Source organism: Pan troglodytes, chromosome 18, assembly GCF_028858775.2.
Source record: "Pan troglodytes isolate AG18354 chromosome 18, NHGRI_mPanTro3-v2.0_pri, whole genome shotgun sequence".
NCBI lineage: Eukaryota > Metazoa > Chordata > Mammalia > Primates > Hominidae > Pan > Pan troglodytes.
In genome coordinates, this window is record NC_072416.2 from 2,615,623 (window position 1) to 2,639,476 (window position 23,854).

The 23,854-nt window shown below is 62.1% G+C and overlaps 3 protein-coding genes across 12 annotated transcripts in view; 2 read left to right on the plus strand and 1 right to left on the minus strand.

Moving 5' to 3' along the window:
* The first annotated feature begins 3,715 nt into the window (after window positions 1–3,715).
* On the plus strand, window positions 3,716–6,042 carry ARHGDIG (Rho GDP dissociation inhibitor gamma). Its single transcript, XM_016928995.4, has 6 exons — window positions 3,716–3,880; window positions 4,800–4,979; window positions 5,080–5,163; window positions 5,352–5,428; window positions 5,522–5,585; window positions 5,668–6,042. Exons 1-6 carry the CDS (start codon window positions 3,808–3,810, stop codon window positions 5,865–5,867), a joined length of 678 nt encoding a protein of 225 aa, XP_016784484.2. The 5' UTR covers window positions 3,716–3,807; the 3' UTR covers window positions 5,868–6,042.
* Window positions 6,043–6,110: 68 nt separating this feature from the next.
* On the plus strand, window positions 6,111–11,520 carry PDIA2 (protein disulfide isomerase family A member 2). Of its 6 annotated transcripts, XM_024349604.3 has the most exons (11): window positions 6,111–6,400; window positions 7,457–7,663; window positions 7,728–7,861; window positions 7,947–8,084; window positions 8,153–8,269; window positions 8,381–8,506; window positions 8,615–8,812; window positions 10,661–10,781; window positions 10,862–11,043; window positions 11,140–11,250; window positions 11,374–11,520. In XM_024349604.3, exons 1-11 carry the CDS (start codon window positions 6,202–6,204, stop codon window positions 11,416–11,418), a joined length of 1,578 nt encoding a protein of 525 aa, XP_024205372.1. In that variant the 5' UTR covers window positions 6,111–6,201; the 3' UTR covers window positions 11,419–11,520. The 6 variants fall into 6 exon arrangements, with proteins under 6 accessions (XP_024205372.1, XP_024205368.1, XP_054524068.1 ...); XM_024349600.3 differs by having other exon boundaries at window positions 10,862–11,250; XM_054668093.2 differs by having other exon boundaries at window positions 6,314–7,663.
* A 224-nt stretch (window positions 11,521–11,744) lies between these two features.
* Window positions 11,745–23,854, minus strand: part of AXIN1 (axin 1) — a 72,401-nt gene continuing 60,291 nt past the window's right edge. For 3 of the 5 annotated variants that reach the window (XM_024349594.3, XM_024349598.3, XM_024349596.3), the window contains 5 exons: window positions 23,282–23,452; window positions 19,655–19,885; window positions 15,522–15,629; window positions 13,770–13,937; window positions 11,745–12,552 (listed from right to left, as the gene is read on the minus strand). In XM_024349594.3, the coding sequence (XP_024205362.1) occupies window positions 12,426–12,552; window positions 13,770–13,937; window positions 15,522–15,629; window positions 19,655–19,885; window positions 23,282–23,452 (805 nt within the window). In that variant the 3' untranslated portion in view covers window positions 11,745–12,425. The remainder of the gene's footprint in view (window positions 12,553–13,769; window positions 13,938–15,521; window positions 15,630–19,654; window positions 19,886–23,281; window positions 23,453–23,854) is intronic. The other 2 variants (XM_024349595.3, XM_024349597.3) reach the window with 1 other exon arrangement.

Here is a 23,854-nt window from a genome sequence, read left to right on the forward strand (position 1 = left end):
GTCTCAGCCTCCTAGGTAGCTGGGATTACAGGCACGCGCCACCACACCCAGCTAATTTTTGTATTTTTAGTAGAGATAGGGGTTCACCATGTTGGCCAAGCTGGTTTCGAACTCCTCACCTCAGGTGATGTGCCTGCCTTGGCCTCCCAAAGTGCTAGGCTTATAGGTGTGAGCCACTGTGCCTGGCCGATTTTGGTATGTTTAGTAGAGATGGGGTTTCACCATGTTGGCCAGGCTGGTCTCAAACTCCTGACCTCAAGTGAGGCTAGATCTTATTATTTTTTTATTTTTTTGAGATGGAGTTTCGCTCTTGTTGCCCAGGCTGGAGTGCAATGGCACCATCTTGGCTCACTGCAACCTCCGCCTCCTGGGTTCAAGTGATTCTCCTGCCTCAGCCTCCCTAGTAGCTGGGATTACAGGCACCCGCCACCACACCCAGCTGATTTTTATATTTTTAGTACAGATGGGGTTTCACCATGTTGGCCAGGCTGGTCTCGAACTCCTGACTTCAGGTGATCCACCTGCCTTGGCCTCCCAAAGTTCTGGGATGACAGGTGTGAGCCACCACACCCGGTCAGATCATTTTTTAAAAACTAAGTCGAGGTCTCACTATGTTGCCCAAGGTGGTCACGAACTCCTGGGCTCAGTCCATCCTACCTCAGCTTCGCAGCGTGCTGGGATTAAAGGCATGCCCAGCCAGCATCTTTTTTTTTTTTTTTTTTTTTTTTTGAGACTGAGTCTTGCTCTGTCAGGCTGGAGTGCAATGGCGCGTTCTCGTCTCACTGCAACCTCCTCCTCCTGCCTCAGGTTCAAGCAATTCTCCTGCCTCAGCCTCCTGAGTAGCTGAGATTACAGGCCCCCGCCACCACGCTTGGCTAATTTTTGTATTTTTAGTAGAGACAGCATTTCACCTTGTTGGCCAGGCTGGTCTTGAACTCCTGACCTTAGGTGATCTGCCCACCTCGGCCTCCCGAAGTGCTGGGATTACAGGCCTGAGCCACCGAGCCCAGCCTCGGCACCATTTTTAAAAGGTGCAAATGCATCTATTTCTGCTTGCTTTATTTATTTATTTATTTATTTATTTATTTATTTATTTATTTTGAGATGGAGTTTCACTCTTGTTGCCTAGGCTAGAGTGCGATGGTGCAATCTCGGGTCACTGCAACCTCCGCCTCCCGGGTTCAAGCGATTCTCTTGCCTCAGCTCCCAAGTAGCTGGGATTAGAGGCATGCGCCACCATGCCCGGCTAATTTTCTTTTCTTTTTTTTTTTTTTTTTTTTTGCATTTTTAGTAGAGATGGGGTTTCACCGTGTTGGCCAGGCTGGTCTCGAACTTCCTGACCTCAAGTGATCCACCTGCCTTGGCCTCCCAAAGTGCTGGGATTACAGGCATGAGCCACCGCGCCTGGCCACTAATTTTTTTTTTTAATTTCATTTTTATTTTTGTAGATAAATATACACGTAGCCCCTCGCTTATCCCTGTCTGTAAGGGCCTCAGTTTCTTGCTGTGTTGCCTAGGCTGGCTGATCTTGAACTCCTGGCCTCAAGTGATCCTCCTGCCTCAGCCTCCCAAATGTTGGGATTACAGGCATGAGCCATGGCACCTGGCTATGTATTTATTTTTTGAGAGATGGCGGTCTCATTCTGTCACCCAGGCTGGAGTGCAGTGGTGCAATCATAAACTCACTGCAGCCTCAAACTCCTGAGCTCAAGTGATTCTCCCACCCCATCGTCCTGAGTAGCTGGGACTACAGATGTGTACCACCACCTCTGGTCTATTTCTGCTTTCTTGGAGGCAGAGTACCTCTCCCCATCCTTACCCACTCAGAGGGTGCTAGGGGCTGGGCAGGGTGGGCGGTTGGCCTTGGGCTGGGAGCCCCTAACATACTGGTCTGAGTCCATTTCCATTGCCGGAGAGGCCAGGTTCAGCATGAGCTGGGGCAGGGGGCTTGTGGGGTCTCTTACTCCAGGGTACCATCTCGCTTGGATCCCAGTGAGCCCTCCCATGCCCCACACCCAGGTGGGGTGAGGTGGCCCAGGTCTGGCTGCCCTGTCTGCAGGGGTGGGCACCCATGGTAGCTGTGAGGCAGAATAGGGAATGAGGGTAGCCAAGGGTTGGGCATAAGAAACGGAACAGCAGGTGCAGCCAGTTCTAGGAAGGATTGGGCAGCTCACAAGCCACATCCTGGCTGCTGTCATAACAAGACAGAAGTTTCCACTTCACCTCTGATTGGTCTCGGGCCAATCCTTCATAGGGTGTAGCCAATTGGAGGCCTGTAAAGGGCACAAGGGCTGTGGTCAGGTTCCTTTGCTTAATAAAAATCCTAATTACAGAGGCTCTGGAGCTACTTGCTCCAGCCCACTCCCACTCTGTGAATTGCCTTCCGTAAATCTGTGCTTTCCTTACTCCGTTCTTCTGACTCAGTTTTGTTTCCTTGTGTTTCGTTGTTCTTTTGTTACTTTGTGCGTTTTGTTCAATTCTTTGTTCAACCCACCAAGAACCTGGACAACTCAGCTCCAAGACCTTCTATCTGGTAACAGCTGCAGGAGCTGGAGCTGTGGGCCTGGGGACAAGTGTCCTAACAGCCCCCGCTCCCTGCAGCGAAGGGTCAGCAGAGGTGGCGCTCTAGGGGGGCCTGGGCACAAGTTCATAGGATCCTGCCCTGGAGAGGTTGTGGGCAGTTGGGGGGCAAGGGAGACAGTCCCCACCCAAACCCCAATGCCCCCTAGCACCCAAGGTGGTCTTCTCTCAATTGAGGAGCTCCTTGGCAAGGGCGGGTCTAATTTCTGGTGTCCCTGGAACCAGGAATAGGGGGCCGGCCAGGGGTGTCTAAGAAAGGGACTCAGGCTGGTGTTCGGACCCCTTCTCCCTTATTCAGACCCAGGCCTTTGGTCCAGCTGTCCCAGCCAGGGCCTGCTCACCCCTGTCCCCTGCCGGGTCCCATCCCACCCACCCAGAGGTCTCAGTTTAGGTGTCAATATCAGAAGCCCCCTCTGTGCTCCGGTCTCTGTACTCCGCCCCCTTGTCAGTGTCCTGTCCCTGAGGACAGGGGGCTCGGTAACTGGGTTTCCAAGAGCCCTGCAGGGACACCCCCTCTTGGGAACTCACACAGCCCAGCCAGGTCGCTAAGCCTTTCAGGGGCCCTTGTTGCCTCTGTGGCTCCAGACGCACCTTGGTGTGCGTGCGACCCGTGCCCACTGTGGTCCCGCCCTACTGATGACCGTGAACCTGTAGGGTGTTGGGCCAGCCCCTCACCCCAAGGCTGGGCAGGCCCCCGGAGTCCCCCTCGGCCCAGACAGAAGCTCCCTCAGGAGCGGGGGAGGGGAAGGGGGCGCGCGGTACGGCCCCAGGTGTGGCCGCGGATAATGAGACCCTGGGGATAGGGGCGCACCTGCGCCACGGCGCCCCGCAGAGGGTTTCCCAGGAGACCCCCTCAGGCTCCCGCCGCGCCGTGGGGGTGGGGCAGCCCTGCTGGCCAGAGCCGGGCACGGGCCGGGCGGGCGGCGGGGATCGTGACCGCGGCTGCGTGCGTCCGCGTCCAGGCGCTTCTGTGCGGGGTCCTGGCGCGCCGGCGGGGGCGACCCGGGTGCCGGCGCCGTGCGGGCGACACGCGCGTCTCTGCGGGGCTGCGCGGGGTCCGCGGAGCGGCTGGGGGCGCGCGGCGCGGGCGCGGCGCTGGGCGCGGGGGGCGCTCCCGGCCGGGATGAGCTCACCGCAGTCGCGCCGGGGCTGAGCGCCGAGCGGGGCGGCGGCGGGGCGGGCGGCGGCTCCTCGGCGGCTCCGCGGCGGCCCGGGCCGCGCGCCACCATGCTGGGCCTGGACGCGTGCGAGCTGGGGGCGCAGCTGCTGGAGCTGCTCCGGCTGGCGCTGTGCGCCCGAGGTGAGCGGGCCGGGCAGGGGCGGGGGGCTCGGCTGGTCTCAGCCCCAGGCGGGGAGTAGCCCCTCCCCCGCGGCAACTTTGGGGGCGCGCATGGGGACCTCGCGGCGCCGACCCCCCGGCTGGGGTCTGGCAGGGGTGGGGGACTTCATCCAGGCTCCACCCCTGTGGGGAAGGGACGAGGTGCGGACGGGTCCGCTTGTGAAGCGGCGGCGCTGGGACCCTCTCCCCCTGGACACAGCCGCCTGGAGCCCCTCTCTCTTGGGTGGGGCTGGGGCTGGGGCTCAGGCTCTGCAGAGCGTGTGGTGATCCCCGAGAAGACTGGAGCGAAGTGGGCAGGGACTCAGAAACCCCTGCCCAGGGCACCAGGGAGAGGGGCTTCAGGAGACCACCAGCCCGGGGCGCCATGGGAGGCGGCGCAGAGCCTGAGCCCAGGGATTTGGAGACAGCCGCCCCCGGCACCCCAGCACCATGGGGAGGAACTCCCAGACTGTGGGAAAGTGTTCAGAGACCCCAGCCCAGAGCAGGATGGTAGAGGGCCCTAGAGGGTCAGTAGGTTTGGGGGGCCGCCGAGGGCCGCTGCTCTCTAGCAGGTAGCCCCTGACCCTGGGCTGCCCTCATTTGAAGTCTTCGCTCCCCCACCCTTTGGTCTCCGAGTCAGGGAGGGGGCCCTTGTGGACATCTGGGCCAGAGGAGCTGCAGGCCTGGCGGTCTCTGGAGGCCCCTCCTGAAGGTCTGGGTGCGGTGCGGCACCTCCCAGGCCGCCCCGCTCTCTCTGCTCGCTCTCTCCCTGAGCCCCCAGAGGCTTCCCTTGAGTCCCTTTGGATAGTGGGAGGTACAGCTGGCCAGAGGGGGCTCCAGCCTGGTGCTCGAATGCCAGGGTCTGCTAGTGGCTGCTGCTCACGCCCCTCCCCACCCCCAGTCCTCCTGGCTGACAAGGAGGGTGGGCCGCCAGCAGTGGACGAGGTGTTGGATGAGGCTGTGCCCGAGTACCGGGCCCCGGGGAGGAAGAGCCTCTTGGAGATCCGGCAGCTGGACCCGGACGACAGGAGCCTGGCCAAGTACAAGCGGGTGCTGCTGGGGCCCCTGCCACCGGCCGTGGGTATGGCAGGGGCCTAGGCTTGGAGGGCTGGGTCTGGGGGGCTGGTGAGGAGCCTGGTGGGGGTGGGGGGGCATCCTGCAGACTTCCAGTTTCTCCTCAGACCCAAGCCTGCCCAATGTGCAGGTGACCAGGCTGACACTCCTGTCGGAACAGGCTCCAGGGCCCGTCGTCATGGATCTCACAGGTAACTCGCAGGATGCTGCACCCTGAACACAGGTAGGGCCCTCCCAGGCACGCTTCTGCACCCCTGCGTTCCAAGCCCTGGGCCATCACAGTCGCAGACCTCATGGGTACCACACCCCACGTGGGGGCTCCTGGAGCAGGTCTCAGCCTGTAGGGGAGTTCCGACCCTAGCTGAGGTTTCCCCAATAGGGGACCTGGCTGTTCTGAAGGACCAGGTGTTTGTCCTGAAGGAAGGTGTTGATTACAGAGTGAAGATCACCTTCAAGGTGAGAGCCGGGGCAATGGGCGGAGGGGATGGGGGTGGGGGCAACAGCCAGAGGCCTGGCCCCCAGAGGAACCCCTAATGCGTCTGTTCCCAGGTCCACAGGGAGATTGTCAGCGGCCTCAAGTGTCTGCACCACACCTACCGCCGGGGCCTGCGCGGTGAGGGCAGCGGTGGGGGGAACGGGGCGGAGGGGAAGCGGGGGCAGACAGAGGACAGCTCTGATGCCCTCGCTCTCCCTAGTGGACAAGACCGTCTACATGGTGGGCAGCTACGGCCCGAGCGCCCAGGAGTATGAGTTTGTGACTCCGGTGGAGGAAGCGCCGAGGGGTGCGCTGGTGCGGGGCCCCTATCTGGTGGTGTCCCTCTTCACCGACGATGACAGGACGCACCACCTGTCCTGGGAGTGGGGTCTCCACATCTGTCAGGACTGGAAGGACTGAACCCCCAGTCCTTGTCTCCCCTACCTCCCTCAGTTGTTGCACAGGGACCCCCAAGCATCCCCAGCACCCCTCGTGAGTGACCAGACCCTCCCCTGCTGCCCCTGCTCTGTCCCGGGACCCCCTGGGCCTGGCGCTGTCCCCTGAGCTGTCCCATTAAACATGGCCCTGTCTCGGTGCCCTGCGTGTCGTCTCTTTCTGCCTCCCCTCCCCTGGGGGCTGGGGGCGGCCGCATGGGCCTTGTCTTTGCTGGGACTGGGCCTGTGTGCCACGTGGCAGCTGCTGCTTGGCTTCTGGCCCCCTTATCTGCCCCTGCCCCACGCACCCTGGCAGCACCATGAGCCGCCAGCTTCTGCCTGTACTACTGCTGCTGCTGCTCAGGGCTTCGTGCCCATGGGGTCAGGAACAGGGAGCCAGGAGCCCCTCAGAGGAGCCTCCAGGGGAGGAAATCCCCAAGGAGGATGGGATCTTGGTGCTGAGCCGCCACACCCTGGGCCTGGCCCTGCGGGAGCACCCTGCCCTGCTGGTGGAATTCTGTGAGTGCTGGGGCCAGTGGGGCTGGGGACCGGCGGGGACCGGCAGAGCCCACCTGGGGGCCCCACCCTTTGCCGGCAAATGCAGGGCATGTGCCCAAGAGGGGCCTCCCCGCAGGCACTTGCCCCCACTGTGCCCAAGAGGGGCCTCCCCGCAGGCACTTGCCCCCACTGTGCCCAGGGTTTCTCTAGGAGGGGCCTGGGGGTCTGGTTGGGGCAGGCAGGAGCAGTGTGGTAGTACTGGGGGTACCCACAGGACTTGAGAACACCTGTGCCTCCCTGCTCGGCCAGCGGCCACGGTGCCAGAGTCACCACCTTGCCGGCCACTCCTCCAGCTGCCAGGGGCATCCCACAGACTCTGCAGAGGCCCAGGCAGTGTCCAGGCTTTGGGGGCCCATGGAGGTCCCTGACGTGTGTGCCCTGTGGTCTTTACGCAACCCTTGACACACATAGGAACTGTTCTTGCCTAGGAGGCCTTCACAGGCAGCCACGTGGGCCCGGGAGCCCCAGCCATACAAGGCACGAAAGGGAGGGGTCTTTTTATTTTTATTTTTTGAGATGGAGTTTTGCTCTTGTTGCCCAGGCTGGAGTGCAATGGCCCTATCTCGGCTCACTGCAACCTCCGCCTCCCAGGTTCAAGCAATTCTCCTGCCTCAGCCTCCCGAGTAGCTGGGATTATAGGCGTACGCAACCAATCCCGGCTAATATTTTTTGTATTTTTAGTAGAGATGGAGTTTCTCCATGTTGGTCAGGCTGGTCTCGAACTCCCAACCTCAGGTGATACGCCCACCTCTGCCTCCCAAAGTGCTGGGATTACTGGTGTGAGCCACCGAGCCTGGCTGTTGGGGGAGGGGGATGGTCTTTCGAGCTCTCCCAAGCCTTACTGGTCCCTGTGCTGCAGCCTGGGGGGCCACGAAGAGGCACTGGTGCTCGGCTTGTCCACGGCCAGGGCTCAGGGCAGAATGGAGCAGCACGCTTGTTCCCTGCTGGGTTGTCAGGTGTGGAGAGGGTGCTCCTGGGGTTGTGGTGGCCTGGGGCACTCACGGCCCCATCCCCCAGATGCCCCGTGGTGTGGGCACTGCCAGGCCCTGGCCCCCGAGTACAGCAAGGCAGCTGCCGTGCTCGCGGCCGAGTCAACGGTGGTCACGCTGGCCAAGGTGGACGGGCCCGCGCAGCGCGAGCTGGCTGAGGAGTTTGGTGTGACGGAGTACCCTACGCTCAAGTTCTTCCGCAACGGGAACCGCACGCACCCGGAGGAGTACACAGGTGAGGGGCAGGCCGGTCACGGGGGGGCGGTGGCCAGGCCGAGGCTGAGGGGGACTCCCTGCAGGACCACGGGACGCTGAGGGCATTGCCGAGTGGCTGCGACGGCGGGTGGGGCCCAGTGCCACGCGGCTGGAGGACGAGGCGGCCGCCCAGGCGCTGATCGGTGGCCGGGACCTAGTGGTCATCGGCTTCTTCCAGGTGAGCCACTGGGCATGGGGGGCCGGGCCATGAGGGCAGTGACTGTGGGTGGGACCAGGTGGCCTCACAGGGCCAGGCCCCTCAGGACCTGCAGGACGAGGACGTGGCCGCCTTCTTGGCCCTGGCCCAGGACGCCCTGGACATGACCTTTGGCCTCACAGACCGGCCGCGGCTCTTTCAGCAGTTTGGTCTCAGCAAGGACACTGTGGTTCTCTTCAAGAAGGTAGGTCAGGCCCAGGTGAGGGTTGGGGTCCGGCTGCCGCGCCCGCTGACCCACCTGCTGCTGTCCAGTTTGACGAGGGGCGGGCAGACTTCGCCGTGGACGAGGAGCTTGGCCTGGACCTGGGGGATCTGTTGCGCTTCCTGGTCACACACAGCATGCGCCTGGTCACGGAGTTCAATAGCCAGGTGCGTAGGCTGCAGTGCCTGGGCTGGGGGTGTCCCAGGGTAGAGTCGTCCAGGGATGGGGGTGCCCAGGCTGGGGGTCCTGTGGAGTCATGAGCACCCTCCCTACTGTAGACGTCTGCCAAGATCTTCGCGGCCAGGATCCTCAACCACCTGCTGCTTTTTGTCAACCAGACGCTGGCTGCGCACCGGGAGCTCCTAGCGGGCTTTGGGGAGGCAGCTCCCCGCTTCCGGGGGCAGGTACTGGGGTCCAGGGGGAGGGGCAGCTGGATGGGGGCAGGTACTGGGGGGCTGGGGGAAAGGGGCAGCGGGAGAGTGGCCGGTGCCAGCATGGACTCCCTGCCACAGGTGCTGTTCGTGGTGGTGGACGTGGTGGCCGACAATGAGCACGTGCTGCAGTACTTTGGCCTCAAGGCTGAGGCAGCCCCCACTCTGCGCTTGGTCAACCTTGAAACCACTAAAAAGTATGCGCCTGTGGATGGGGGCCCTGTCACCGCAGCATCCATCACTGCTTTCTGCCATGCAGTCCTCAACGGCCAAGTCAAGGTCTGCTGCAGACTGCTCATAATGGAAGGGGAACCCTGACGTCATCCCACCAGCTTGGCAGGGGGTGGGAACAGCAGCTCTCAGAGCCCCCTGGCCCTGCAGGCCCCGCAGAGGCCCCCCTCAACCCGGCAATTCTCCCAACCCCGCGGTTCTCCCAACCCCAACCCCGCGGTTCTCCCAACCCCAACCCCGCGGTTCTCCCAACCCCAACCCCGCGGTTCTCCCAACCCCAACCCCGCGGTTCTCCCAACCTCAACCCCGCGGTTCTCCCAACCTCAACCCCACGGTTCTCCCAACCTCAACCCCGCGGTTCTCCCAACCTCAACCCCGCGGTTCTCCCAACCTCAACCCCGCGGTTCTCCCAACCCCGCGGTTCTCCCAACCCCAACCCCGCGGTTCTCCCAACCCCAACCCCGCGGTTCTCCCAACCCCAACCCCGCGGTTCTCCCAACCCCAACCCCGCGGTTCTCCCAACCCCAACCCCGCGGTTCTCCCAACCCCAACCCCGCGGTTCTCCCAACCCCAACCCCGCGGTTCTCCCAACCCCAACCCCGCGGTTCTCCCAACCCCAACCCCGCGGTTCTCCCAACCCCAACCCCGCGGTTCTCCCAACCCCAACCCCGCGGTTCTCCCAACCCCAACCCCGCGGTTCTCCCAACCCCAACCCCGCGGTTCTCCCAACCCCAACCCCGCGGTTCTCCCAACCCCAACCCCGCGGTTCTCCCAACCCCACGGTTCTCCCAACCCCACGGTTCTCCCAACCCCAACCCCATGGTTCTCCCAACCCCATGGTTCTCCCAACCCCAACCCCAACCCCATGGTTCTCCCAACCCCAATCTCAACCCCAACCCCGCGGTTCTCCCAACCCCAACCCCGCGGTTCTCCCAACCCCAACCCCGCGGTTCTCCCAACCCCAACCCCGCGGTTCTCCCAACCCCACGGTTCTCCCAACCCCAACCCCACGGTTCTCCCAACCCCAACCCCATGGTTCTCCCAACCCCAATCTCAACCCCAACCCCATGGTTCTCCCAACCCCAATCTCAACCCCAACCCCATGGTTCTCCCAACCCCAACCCCGCGGTTCTCCCAACCCCAACCCCGCGGTTCTCCCAACCCCAACCCCGCGGTTCTCCCAACCCCAACCCCGCAGTTCTCCCAACCCCACGGTTCTCCCAACCCCAACCCCATGGTTCTCCCAACCCCAATCTCAACCCCAACCCCATGGTTCTCCCAACCCCAATCTCAACCCCATGGTTCTCCCAACCCCAATCTCAACCCCAACCCCATGGTTCTCCCAACCCCAATCTCAACCCCATGGTTCTCCCAACCCCAATCTCAACCCCAACCCCATGGTTCTCCCAACCCCAATCTCAACCCCAACCCCATGGTTCTCCCAACCCCAATCTCAACCCCAACCCCATGGTTCTCCCAACCCCAATCTCAACCCCAACCTCAACCCCAACCCCAACCCCACAGAGGTCCCTCACCCCACCAAACCCCGCAGTTCTCCCAAACTTGAAGAGGACCTCCCTGTCAGGCCCCGCAGAGGACCTCCCCCACCACCCCCCCACACAGAACCTGCCCCCCCCGCTGACCCCGCACAGGACCTCCCCCACCCCCAGGCCCTGCACAGGACCTCCCCCCCACCTGCCCCTGGCCCCGCACAGGACCTGCCCCCCACCTGCCCCCGGCCCCGCACAGGACCTCCCACCCACCGCCCCCCCACACAGAACCTCCCCCCTCCGCTGACCCTGCACAGGACCTCCCCCCCGACCCCCAGGCCCTGCACAGGACCTCCTGAACCCTGCAGAGGACCCCTGGCAAAGCACCTGTCCTGGTTTCCCTCAGCCCTATCTCCTGAGCCAGGAGATACCCCCTGATTGGGATCAGCGGCCAGTTAAGACCCTCGTGAGCAAGAATTTTGAGCAGGTGGCTTTTGACGAAACCAAGAATGTGTTTGTCAAGTTCTGTGAGTGTTGAGGGAGGCAGGGGTGGTGTGGGCTGGGCAGGGGCTGCCCAGATGGCTGTGCTCAACGGCTCCCATCCTAGATGCCCCGTGGTGTACCCACTGCAAGGAGATGGCCCCTGCCTGGGAGGCATTGGCTGAGAAGTACCAAGACCACGAGGACATCATCATTGCTGAGCTGGATGCCACGGCCAACGAGCTGGATGCCTTCGCTGTGCACAGCTTCCCTACCCTCAAGTACTTCCCAGCAGGGCCAGGTCGGAAGGTATGGCGGACAGGTGGCTGGGGAGGAAGCCAGGGTGCCATCTTGCTGGGCGGGGGGCTGGGCCCGTGTCCTCCAGATTCCCCTGCCTCTTCTCAGGTGATTGAATACAAAAGCACCAGGGATCTGGAGACTTTCTCCAAGTTCCTGGACAATGGGGGCGTGCTGCCCAAGGAGGAGCCCCCGGAGGAGCCAGCAGCCCCATTCCTGGTGGGTGTCCCTAAGCCAGGGCTCCAGGCCTCTGCACAAATCCTCTTTACACAGGGCTGGCAGGGGCGGGGGCAGGGGTAGGCTGGGAGCAGAGCTTCGAGCTGCACTTGTGACCCTTTCTAGGAGCCACCGGCCAACTCCACTATGGGGTCCAAGGAGGAACTGTAGCTGCCCCCGTCACCCCCCCCCCTTCACTGCTGGACAGGAGCCACCCCCTTGGGTACCAGAGGGAGCTGTGCACTGTGAATAAAGAAAGAGCTTGGTTCTGGACTCTGTGTGCCTGGTCCCTCAGCAAGGCTGGCCTGATGCAGCTCTGCCCAGCTGGGGGCTCCAGGGCAGGAAGGTGGAGCACGTTCCTGCTCTAGCCCTGCCAGCCTCTGAGTCACAGGTGATCCCCATGCCTGCTGGAGGCCAGTGTGCCCTCCTTTACCAGGGGGGCTGAGGCTGGGAGACCCAGGCCAGGCCCCACCTGCAGCAGACACACCACAGCCAGGGCAGGTTCAAAAACAGTTTTATTTCATTATTATCCAAGTACCTTTGAAAAGATAATTGTACAAGTGTCATCGCATGAAAAACAGACTCGGGCAGCCCCTGCTGGCCCTGGCCTGAGAAATGTACATATTTACACGGGCCCTCAGAAAGGAGGACCCGGGACTGCACAGCCGGCGGCCGGAGGCAGGTGCAGTGCTCCGTCGCCGATTCACACAGTGGCAGGCAAGAGACTAGCTGTGTTGAAGGCACTCGGTGGTGCGTACAATTGACAGAGGCCCTGCAGGCCTCTGCATCTGGGCCTGGGCCCCAGCCAGGCCAGGGTACGTGGGCAAATCTCAGAGGGAAAGTAGATCTCAGCACACGTGCCCAAGGGAGGTGCTGGGGGATGGGGGGGGGGGGCACCTGAAGCTGGCAGCAGGGACCTCGGCTGCCCCACTTGGGCTGGGCCCTCCAAGTATTGCTATGAGGAGTGGTCCAGGCTGCCTCCTTGGGGGCAGGACAGAAGCTTGTGGACCACTTGGAGGGACCCCCTACCTGCCTCTAGACACGGGTAGACCACAGGGATGGGTGGCACACCCAACACTGTTCCCCATCGGGCTCCTGAGTACCAGGTCATCTGCCTGGCCGTGACACCCGTGCCCGCCAAGGGCCTCGCCTGGCGCAGCAGCCAGCCCACCAGCCCATCAGTCCACCTTCTCCACTTTGCCGATGATCTTCTCCTCAAAGACGGGCAGGACGGTCTCGTCCTCTCGAACCTCCTCAAACACCACCCCACAGTCAAACTCGTCGCTCACCTTCTTGAAGTAGTATCTGCAGGACGGAGGTGAGGAGGGCAGTGAGCAGGCAGCACCGCAGATGGGAAGGAGGCCTGTGGCAGGGGACGGCGTGTCCACACCCCCATCCCGAGGAGCCTCCTGTCCATGCCCCACGGCCCCCACTGCATGTGTGCCCCCCTCCCAGGGCAACAGTGAACAGTGCAATGACCACATGTGGGTGAAGTGGGCAGCCATGGGGGGTGAGTTCACTGCCTGCTGGGAGCACCCCGCATCCCCCTGGGAGTACCTGCCCCAGCCTCTCAGGAGTTGCAGGGGGGAAGTGGATCTCAGGAGTTGCAGGGGGGAAGTGGACGGGTGTGGGGTGTCTGCTTCCCAAGGGCTGAGCCCCGTCATGGAGGTGACCCCAACTGGGGCCCTCCCTCAGCACCACATCTGCAGTCATGGGGTGTTTGCACAGTGGCTTGTGGACGGTGGGAAGCACCCGCCAGGCTCTGCCAGGCTCTTGGGGTCAGGCCCCCTCTGCTCACCGCCCAGTGCTCACTCGGGAGTCTCCAAGGCTGGCTGCACGCAGGGCCCTGCAGGGCTGAGTGGCCCAGGGCGAATGAACCTTGGTAGGAGGGGGCTTGGCTTTTCAGTCAGGCAAAAGCAGATGAATCCAGGGCCTGGAGACAAGGTCAGCCCAGGGGAGCCTAACACAAGGTTCAGACCATCGTTGTCTAAGGGTCTGGCCTCTGTTTTCCCACCCCGAAGATGAGGGCCCTGGACGGGGGTCCCTTTGGACCCTCTCAGTCCTGTGGGGCCGCAAGCCTGATGCCACCCTCAGCCTAGGGCTTGGAGAAGTGGCTTTAGTTGCAGATGAGGGACATGGAGCTGAAATGGCCGGAAGCCCTTTTTCTTTTTTTTTTTTGGGCGGGGGTAGAGACAGAGTCTCGCTCTGTCACCCAGGCTGGAGAGCAGTGGCGTGATCTCAGCTCACTGCAACCTCTGCCTCCCGAGTTCAAGCAATTCTGCCTCAGCCTCCCAAGTAGCACACCTGGCTAATTTCTTGAGTATTTTTAGTAGAGACGGGGTTTCACCATGTTGCCCAGGCTGGTCTCGAACTCCTGAGCTGAGGCAATCCGCCCACCTCAGCCTCCCAAAGTGCCAGGATTAGGACGTGAGCCACTGTGCCCGGCTGGAAACCCTCTTTTTCATACCGTTGGGCACCCACATACTCGTGCGGGGAGTGGGCACCCCAGCCCTCACACTCACCTGTAGCTGCCCTTTTTGGTCAGCAGCTCCTTGAACTGGCCCAGGGTGACCGCACGGCCCCTCACCAGGGTGCGGTAGGGGATGGGTTCCCCGCAGAAGTAGTACGCCACAACGATGCTGTCACACGGCTGGGCACTCCCGCCGCCCACCTTCCTCTGCGATCTTGTCCTGGGGAAAGAGATGCAGCGGTGGTGCCTGGTTTTGGACTGAGGTCCCACAGGGTCCCTCCTGCTGGCCTCAGGCTGCCAGTGTAAGGCGGGGCAGGCCTGCAGGGGTGAGCAGCACCCCATTCAAACACCTGGGGCCCGAGGCCCCGCTGCCCCCGCACAGCATCTCAATCTGGGATCTAGCCCACTAGCAGTGGAGTCGACTCCGCTCACTGGGAGCACGAAGGTCTCCCTGCTGCCTCACAGCCCCACCCTCGACTGGCCCGGGCCTGGCTGCCAGGTGCACTGCAGCTCCCACCTCTAGGATGGCAGGGCAGGCTGCAGGGCTCCTATCTCAGGAAGACCTACGGCCCCCAAACCTTAAAAACATCTGAAGGGCAGGGATTGGACAAACAGAACTGTGCATGATTTCTGGAAAACCTGACCCCGCAGCGAAGTTTGTCGGAGGACTGGGGCGGGGGTGGCCAGCAGGCCCTTCAGAGGGGGCGGGGCTGGCACCGTCTCCTGCCCAGGCTGAGCTGGGCCCTCCTCTTACAGGTGCTATGCTTCCACAGCCGTGCCGGGATGACGGGCGGGGCCTGGTTGCTCTCGCCCCCCCACTCGGCTACCCCGCCGCCACCTGTCCTCCAAGTGACTCCAGAAGCTGCCCCTGGCCCACTGGGGTTCAGCCCTTGGGCCTCCTCCTGGCTGGGTGCACCAGAGGCTTCCAGAGCCAACACCAGGGCGGGAAGGCCTCATGGCCACCTGAGCCACGTGACCGTCCTCTGCACACCAGGCCCCCAGCCACGTGGGCTTAGACGTCCTCCCAGTGCCACATCCTCGGAGCCTCCTGGAGCCAGGCCCATCGGAGAAGAGCCAACACGTGGGGGCTGCCCCAGGGACAGGTGAAGGCTGCCCCAAGACCGCCTACACGATGAGGGCCACAACAAACCTGCATCTGGGGCAAGCCTGGCAAGGCCTGGGGGACCCTTGTTCTCAAGGCCCCTTTTGGGGTGTGCCCCCTCCTCCTACCACCTTGAGCACATAAAGGCGCTGTCAACACGGCCCATGTGGGATCACATGGTCTGAGCCCTTTCTCACGGGCTCAGAGCAGTCAGCATTGTAGGTGGGAGCAGAGCCCCGACTCACTGACTGCACGGGCTGGACAGACGCGCATGGTTGAGACCCACACTGCAAGCAGACGCGCCCCGGGCACCTCAGCACCTGCAGCCCCGAGCCTGCTCAAGTCAGGCCTGGCAGGGACCGGCCCGTTCCAAGCCGGGTGGAGGCGCAGGCAGGTCTCTGCCCCACAGGGAGCCGGGCCGTGACACCTGTGTGGATGCAGGGGCTGGCTGTGCCCAGGCCTCCAGCCGGGCCTTTTGGTCACTTGTCATCATGCTGGACAGTCAGCGTCTCCTTTGATGGAGACAGGAGAAGGCTCTCGGGCAGCTTCGAGTCTGATGCCACGGGACCCTCTCCTGCCACAGCTGCTTCTGAGCGTGGTACCCGAGCTCAAGCCCCAGGACGGCGGCTCTATGATGGGACCTGGCTTGGGACGCCCGGGCTGGGGTGGGCAGGACCGGGAGGACCCTCAGGACGCACGTACTCTGTCTCGGAGAGCTCCATGTCCGACACGGCTGGTACCACGTGCAGCACCGGCGCGCACGCTGGCCTGACGCAGGCACGTCCCCGCCGCATAACCTCCTGCACATACCTAGGGAACAACCCGCGTCAAAGGTGGCTGTGCCGGCGGCCACCAGCCCTGGGGAGGGAGCCTCGACCAATGCTGCTGCGCAGGGACGGACGGAGCGTGAAGGGCCCGAACAACCCACCCTGCGCAGGCTCCAGTTTGCAGGGTAGACAAGACACGGAATCCCCTCCTAGGCCTGCCTCGGTGGTGCCCGATACTGCAGCGCGCCCCACACTCATGATCCGGGCACCGACCCCCTGAGTTCCCTGGACCGCACTTTGGGGAGCTTCCGATCAGGGGTGCTGGGATCCCACCACCTCATCCCCTCTGGTGGGATGACATCTCGTCCCGAGAGTCTGTCCTTCGGTCTCTTGGCATGAATTCCCCACCGATGGCGTGGACACTGGCTCTGGGGTGTGGCAACTTGGTCTGCACCTCAGGGAGGCTGAGGGCCCCCCGGCGCCACAACTGAGGCCATCCTGGGGCAGCACAGCAGCTCCTCTCACGTGGACACCTCCACCGGGGTGCACTGGGCGACCTTGATGGTGGTTTCTACTCTGACATCCTGACAGGGCCCAGCGCCCAACCTGCCTCTGGGCCTTCACTCCGTCTCCCCAGCTTCTCGCAAAAACCCACATCCCCTGGACGGACAAACCCAGCAACTCTGGGTTTCCCCATGGGGGGAGGCTGGAGCCCAGCAGCCAAACGGGCGGGAGGGTCGTGTCTCAGAACGGCGGCAGTGGTCCCACGGCTCAGCGGGCATCCCCTGCCATCATGTGGGGCCTGTGGGTACCAGGGGAAAGGGCAGACGCAACCTGAGAGACCCCTGCTCAGCCCAGCAAGGATGGGCTCAGGAAGCCCCGGCAGGAGAGCCCACACACGCCCAGGGCCTCGGACCTGCTGCACACGATGCCCGCCACGGCTCATCTGCCAGCCCAGTCACACGCCCCAGCTCCGAGCACCACACTGCACAGCCCGGTCACACCACAGCCCGGTCACACCACAGCCCGGTCACACGCCCCGGCTCTGAGCACCACACACCACAGCCCAGTCACACGCCCCGGCTGCGAGCACCACACTCCAGGCTCCTGCATGGCAGGGGGCTCCAGCTCCTTGTTGGCCGAACACGATCACAGGGTCACAGATGTTTGGTCATAAAGTGGTCACCCTTTGGGTTTGAGGTAACTGTGACCCCTTCTGGCCCCAGAGCTGTCATTAGGCTCACAGCCTGGCAGAAGCTCAGGAAGCTTTAATGACTTGAGGCCACACAGGCTTTCAGCTGGGAAGGGTCTGAACCCTGATGCTGGTTCGGCACAATAAGGCCCCTAGCCACAGCCTCCCTGGAGTGGCACAGCCCCAAAGCTGGAGGCCCGGGAGGCGGGCCTGGACCCCAGGCCCCAGGTGACCCAAGGTGGACAGGAGGAGCTGGTGACCTCTGAAGGCAACCATGGCCTCTGTGACCACAGCCCCAGGGCCTGGGTGAGCTATAGGCTCCCAGGACCCTCAAAGAGACACTGATCTGTGGGGAATTCCAATGACCCAGGATGGCCGAGAAAACTGGCCTCATGAGCAAGCTGAAAATGGAGAAGCCAGGTTCTGGCCTGGAGCGAAAATGCTGCCCACACAAAGGGGAGACCTCCCTGCAGCCCAGACAGAAGCCTCCCTGCCCTAGGGAGAGAACAGGGTCTGGCTACGGAGCCCAGAAGACCAAGGAGGGCGCAGTGAGGAGGGCTGTGGCTGGACGTCCAGGATGACAAGAGGGCACAGTGAGGAGGGCTGTGGCTGGACGTCCAGGACGACAAGAGGGCACAGTGAGGAGGGCTGTGGGCTGGACGTCCAGGACAAGAGGACACAGTGAGGAGGGCTGTGGCTGGACGTCCAGGATGACAAGAGGGCACAGTGAGGAGGGCTGTGGCTGGACGTCCAGGATGACAAGAGGACACAGTGAGGAGGGCTGTGGCTGGACGTCCAGGACAAGAGGACACAGTGAGGAGGGCTGTGGCTGGACGTCCAGGAAGACAGAAGGGCACAGTGAGGAGGGCTGTGGGCTGGACGTCCAGGACAAGAGGACACAGTGAGGAGGGCTGTGGCTGGACGTCCAGGACAAGAGGACACAGTGAGGAGGGCTGTGGGCTGGACATCCAGGACAAGAGGGCACAGTGAGGAGAGCTGTGGGCTGGACGTCCAGGACGACAAGAGGACACAGTGAGGAGGGCTGTGGGCTGGACATCCAGGACAAGAGGGCACAGTGAGGAGGGCTGTGGGCTGGACGTCCAGGACAAGAGGGCACAGTGAGGAGGGCTGTGGCTGGACGTCCAGGAAGACAGAAGGGCACAGTGAGGAGGGCTGTGGGCTGGACGTCCAGGATGACAAGAGGACACAGTGAGAAGGGCTGTGGGCTGGACATCCAGGACAAGAGGGCACAGTGAGGAGGGCTGTGGGCTGGACGTCCAGGACAAGAGGGCACAGTGAGGAGGGCTGTGGCTGGACGTCCAGGAAGACAGAAGGGCACAGTGAGGAGGGCTGTGGGCTGGACGTCCAGGATGACAAGAGGACACAGTGAGAAGGGCTGTGGGCTGGACATCCAGGACAAGAGGGCACAGTGAGGAGGGCTGTGGGCTGGACATCCAGGACAAGAGGGCACAGTGAGGAGGGCTGTGGGCTGGACGTCCAGGACAAGAGGACACAGTGAGAAGGGCTGTGGGCTGGACGTCCAGGATGACAAGAGGGCACAGTAAGGAGGGCTGTGGGCTGGACGTCCAGGACAAGAGGGCACAGTGAGGAGAGCTGTGGGCTGGACGTCCAGGACGACAAGAGGACACAGTGAGGAGGGCTGTGGGCTGGACATCCAGGACAAGAGGACACAGTGAGGAGGGCTGTGGGCTGGACATCCAGGACAAGAGGGCACAGTGAGGAGAGCTGTGGGCTGGACGTCCAGGACGACAAGAGGACACAGTGAGGAGGGCTGTGGGCTGGACATCCAGGACAAGAGGGCACAGTGAGGAGGGCTGTGGGCTGGACGTCCAGGACAAGAGGGCACAGTGAGGAGGGCTGTGGCTGGACGTCCAGGAAGACAGAAGGGCACAGTGAGGAGGGCTCCACTGGGCTGGACGTCCAGGATGACAAGAGGACACAGTGAGAAGGGCTGTGGGCTGGACGTCCAGGATGACAAGAGGGCACAGTGAGGAGGGCTGTGGGCTGGACGTCCAGGACGACAAGAGGACACAGTGAGGAGGGCTGTGGGCTGGACATCCAGGACAAGAGGGCACAGTGAGGAGGGCTGTGGGCTGGACGTCCAGGACAAGAGGGCACAGTGAGGAGGGCTGTGGCTGGACGTCCAGGAAGACAGAAGGGCACAGTGAGGAGGGCTGTGGGCTGGACGTCCAGGATGACAAGAGGACACAGTGAGAAGGGCTGTGGGCTGGACGTCCAGGATGACAAGAGGGCACAGTAAGGAGGGCTGTGGGCTGGACGTCCAGGACGACAAGAGGGCACAGTGAGGAGGGCTGTGGGCTGGACGTCCAGGACAAGAGGGCACAGTGAGGAGGGCTGTGGCTGGACGTCCAGGATGACACTTCTGCATCTGCATGGGTTTCAGAACCACGTAGCTTTCCGACCGTGCAGAGCCACTCAGGGCTCCTGGGATGCAACTGTCAAGAGGCAGCCGCCATGCCTCCAGGACCCCTGCCCTAAAGCCCAGGCTGCCCAGCAGTGAGCAGCCTCTGGCTGGGGACCGGCGTTCCCCACACACTGGGGCCCTGCAGCCTCCCTGCAGACTGGGCTCAGGTTGAGGAGGGACCCCGCCTCCAGAGCAATGAGCGCGGCGGCCTCGGGTGTGTGAAAGCTCCAGCCCCAGCCTCCGTCCACCGCAGGGTGGCCTGCCACGTGGCCCCTCAGTGGTTCTCAGTGGAAGGAAGGGCCCAGTATGGCTGGCGGACACCCAGAGGGCCGTTTTTCCCCTGAAGACCTCAGGCCTCGGGGAGCTTCAGCCCCAGGAGCGGTGCTGTGGTAACCCCCGAGACCCACCCCACCCCACGACGCGGCCGTACCTCTGCTTGGAGGGTGCTCGGCTGGCTCTCTTTTCTTCCTCCTCCAGACGTCGGCGCGCCTCCTCCAGCTGGGTTAGGGGGTTGGGAGCCGGGTGGGGTGGCATCGTGGGGTCTTGGATGAAGAGGTGGGAGGGCTGCACGGAGGTCCGGAGCTGAGGGCCGGCCCAGGGGTGCTCAAGGGACAAGGGTCTGGAGTTCTCGTGGGGCTGTGGCTTCCTCGTCCCCGAAGACCTTGGGGAACAAGAGAACAAGCTGTGGCTGTGGCCGACACCCTGGCCAGGTGGCCTGGTGGGGCTACACTCATCTCACAAGGGCAGCCTCCTTGAGGGATTGGATGGGATGGGGCACTGGGGCCTGGCCACCAAGCCACACGGACGTCCTCCACAGACCACACAATAAAAACATCCCGGCCAGGCACGGTGGCTCACACCTGTAATCCCAGCATTTCGGGAGGCCGAGGCGGGCGGATCACCAGAGGTCGGGAGTTCGAGATCAACCTAACATGGTGAAACGTCATCGCTACTAAATATACAAAATTAGCTGGGCGCCTGTCATCCCTGCTACTCTGGAGGCTGGGGCCCGAGAATGGCTGGAACTGGGGAAGTGGAGGTTACAGTGAGCCGGGATCACGCCACCGCACTCCAGCCTGGGTGACAGAGTGAGGCTCGGTCTCAGGAATAAAAAAGACAACAAAAAACCTACCCTCATTTGCCTGTAATCCCAATACTCTGGGAGGCCAAGGTGGGTGGATCGCCTGAGGTCAGGAGTTCAAGAACAGCCTGGCCAACATGGCAAAACCATGACTCTACTCAAAAAATACAAAAAATTACCCAAGTGTGGTGGTGGATACCAGTAATTCTAGTTACTCGGGAGGCTGAGGCAGGAGAATCGCTTGAACCTGGGAGGCAGAGGTTGCGGTGAGCTGAGATTGCACCACTGCACTCCAGCCTAGGCAAGAGTGAGACTCCATCTCAAAAAAAAAAAAAAAAAAAAAAAAGGCCAGGCGCGGTAATCCCAGCACGCTGGGAGGCCGAGGCGGGTGGATCATCTGAGGTCAGGAGTTCAAGACCAGCCTGGCCAACATGGTGAAACCCTGTTTCTACAAAAATACAAAAAGTTAACTGGGCATAATAGTGGGTGCCTGTAATCCCAGCTACTCGGGTGGGTTAGGCAGGAGAACCGCTTGAACCCGGGAGGTGGAGGTTGCAGTGCGTTGACACTGGCCTGTTGCACTCCAGCCTGAGCCACAGGAGCGAAACCCCATCTAAAAAAAAAAAAAAAAAAAAAAGGCCGGGCGCAGTGGCTCACGCCTGTAATCCCAGCACTTCGGGAGGCTGAGGAGGGCGGATCACAAGGTCAAGAGATCGAGACCGTCCTGGCTAACACGGTGAAACCCCACCTCTACTAAAAAAATACAAAAAATTAGCCGGGCGTGGTGGCGGGCGCCTGCAGCCCCAGCTGCTCTTGAGGCTGAGGCAGGAGAATGGCATGAACCCGGGAGGCGAGGCTTGCAGTGAGCCGAGATCAGGCCACTGCACTCCAGCCTGGGCAACAGAGCAAGACTCCGTCTCAAAAAAAAAAAAAAAATTCTTTCATGGAGACTTTTTTTTTTTCTTTTTTTGAGACAGAGTTTTGCTCTTGTTGCCCAGGCTGGAGTGCAATGGCTCGACCTCGGATCTCGGCTCACTGCAATCTCCGCCTCCCAGGTTCAAGCGACTCTCCTACCTCAGCCACCGAGTAGCTGGGATTACTGGCACTCGCCACCACACATGGCTAATTTTTTAGTAGAGATGGAGTTTTGTCATGTTGGCCAGTCTGGTCTCGAACTCCGGACCTCAAGCGATCCACCTGCCTCGGCCTCCCAAAGTGCTGGGATGAGGCTTCTTTTTTTACATTTTATTTTTAACAGCTTTACTGGGATACAAATTATATACTAATCCTAGAGGCCGGCGGATAGCTTTGAGTCCAGGAGGCTGAGGCTGCAGTGAACGGTGTGATTACACCACTGCACTTCAGCCAGGGTGACAGAGGGAGACTCTGTCTCAAAAAATTTAAAAAAAGTCTTAATGAATAAAAAGTATAAGTATGTCTCAACGTGGAATGTATTAATACTTATCCTAAAATATGGGACATGCAATATTTAGTATATACAGCTATTTAAAAAAAGGATTCGGCCGGGCACGGTGGCTCATGCCTGTAATCCTAGCACTCCAGGAGGCCGAGGCAGGGGGATCACCAAAGGTTGGGAGTTCGAGATCAGCCTAACATGGCAACCACCCCCTGCCCCGGTCTCTACTAAAAATACAAAAATCAGCCGGGCGTGGTGGTTCACGCCTGTAATCCCAGCTACTCGGGAGGCTGAGGCAGGAGAATTGCTTGAACCCAGGAGGTGGAGGTTGCAGTTAGCCAAGATTGCACCACTGCACTCCAGCCCGGGCGACAGAGCTAGACTCCGTCTCAAAAAAAAGACTCGAAGGCCGGGAATGGTGGCTCATGCCTGTAGTCCCAGCATTTTGGGAGGCCAAGGTGGGAGGATCGCTTGAGCCCAAAAGCTTGAGACCCAGCTGGGCAACACACTGAGACCCCTCTACAAAAAATGAGCCAGGCAAGGTGCTGTGCACCCCTGTTCCCTCGGGAGCCCCAGAAAAACGATGAGCCCGTCCCCAGCCCAGTCAGCACCGATGGGGACCCCAAGGCCTTGCGGGACAGGCTTCCAACACAGGCAGGAGGGCCACGCCCCAGGCGCTCAGCTGCCTCACAAGTTCTCATCAAGTAACGTGGAGGGAGATGCGTCCTGGCCAGGGCCTGGGTGTGGGTGGAGGGCAGATCAGGACCTAAGTCTGAGGAAGCTGGGGCCACCCACCCACCAGGGCCAACACTTCCCAGCTGACCTGCCTCTGACCACGACGGGAAGGTGGGGGGTACCACCTCTGTGGGGCCCCTGGCCCTCCTGCTGGGTTCCGGGCACGAGTGCAGGCCCAGGGGGCGAGCGGGGGCAACACCAAGACCGGCCCGGCGGGCAGCGGCAGGGGCTGGACCTGTGGCGCCGGGGCCTTGCTCCACCCACACACGAGGCCTCTGCCCTTCTGGGAGGAGAGAAGGGCTCACGCTACACAAAGGCCTTCCCCGGCCCTCGGCAGGACGGCCAGGTGTAAGCACGGAAGGCTCCTCCGTGGGCACCTCGGGAGTGACGGTCAGCGGGGGCCTTCCCAGGTGACTTAGGACGGCCAGGTGTGAGCACGGAAGGCTCCTCCGGGGGCACCTCGGGAGTGACGGTCAGCAGGGGCCTTCCCAGGTGACTTAGGTCATTCTCATGTGGGGGTCAGACTGGAAATGACCTCCCAAGAGCATCTGTGCTGCCTGCGGCGTGACAGCCACATCAGCTTCCCTCCTGCTCGGGGCTTCAGGGACAGCCTCTCTCTGGGGACATGAGGTTTTCCTCCTGGAGACGTGGGGCCCAGGGAGCCTGCTGGAGGGTGCCCGGGAGGGTGCCACAGTGACAGGGGAAGTGTGAGGCGTCACAGGCGACACTCGCCACACACACTGAAGCTGCACACACTGACACTGTGCGGAGGCCAGGGGTGGCAAAGCAGGCCCCACGAGGCTGGCTGCGTGCGGGGTGCTCACCCATGGCCGGTCCTGCGGTGCCTGCTGATCTCCTTTTCCCCCTCAATGATCCACTGCATGATTTTCTGGTTCTTCTCCGCATCCTCCGAGGCACCTGGCACCTCGGTGCTGGCGCTCTTCCCCGACTCAGCCTTCTTGGCATTTCTTTTGCACGCCATGCCCACCTTCCCACTGCAAGGGCAAGAGCAAGAGCTGCAAGTCGCCCTGGCCTCCGGTGGCCGAGGCTGTGCCCCTTCCTCGTCTGCGAGGCCCCCTCCTGGCATCTGTAAGGCTCCCGTGGTGCAGCCGCCGCCCGCTGTCCCCTGCCCGCTTGTCCCCCACCCGCTGTCCCCCGCCAGCTTGTCCCCCACCCGCTGTCCCCTGCCCGCTGTCCTGGTGCTGTCTGGGGGTTGGTTTCCTCTCTAAACACACGGGCAGTCACTGCTCACCCCCTGAAGACTGAGGGCCAGAGCGGGAGCCAGGGTCGGGCTGTGTCCCCTAACCTTCATCTCCCACCTGAGGTCACGGCATGGACTCCCCTGACCCAGGGCCCAGTCCACTCCCTCCAGCAGAGGGGCCTCCTGCCTGTTGCTG

Bases quoted from the DNA above. Each gene is read 5' to 3' on its own strand.
- ARHGDIG (XM_016928995.4), top strand. From the start codon at position 3,808: ATGCTGGGCCTGGACGCGTGCGAGCTGGGGGCGCAGCTGCTGGAGCTG. The intron at 4,980-5,079 runs GTATGGCAGGGG...GTTTCTCCTCAG, and splicing joins GCCCCTGCCACCGGCCGTGG to ACCCAAGCCTGCCCAATGTG. The intron at 5,586-5,667 runs GTGAGGGCAGCG...CGCTCTCCCTAG, and splicing joins CTACCGCCGGGGCCTGCGCG to TGGACAAGACCGTCTACATG.
- PDIA2 (XM_054668091.2), top strand. From the start codon at position 7,126: ATGGAGTTTCTCCATGTTGGTCAGGCTGGTCTCGAACTCCCAACCTCA. The intron at 7,664-7,727 runs GTGAGGGGCAGG...GACTCCCTGCAG, and splicing joins GCACCCGGAGGAGTACACAG to GACCACGGGACGCTGAGGGC. The intron at 8,813-10,660 runs GTCTGCTGCAGA...GGTTTCCCTCAG, and splicing joins TCCTCAACGGCCAAGTCAAG to CCCTATCTCCTGAGCCAGGA.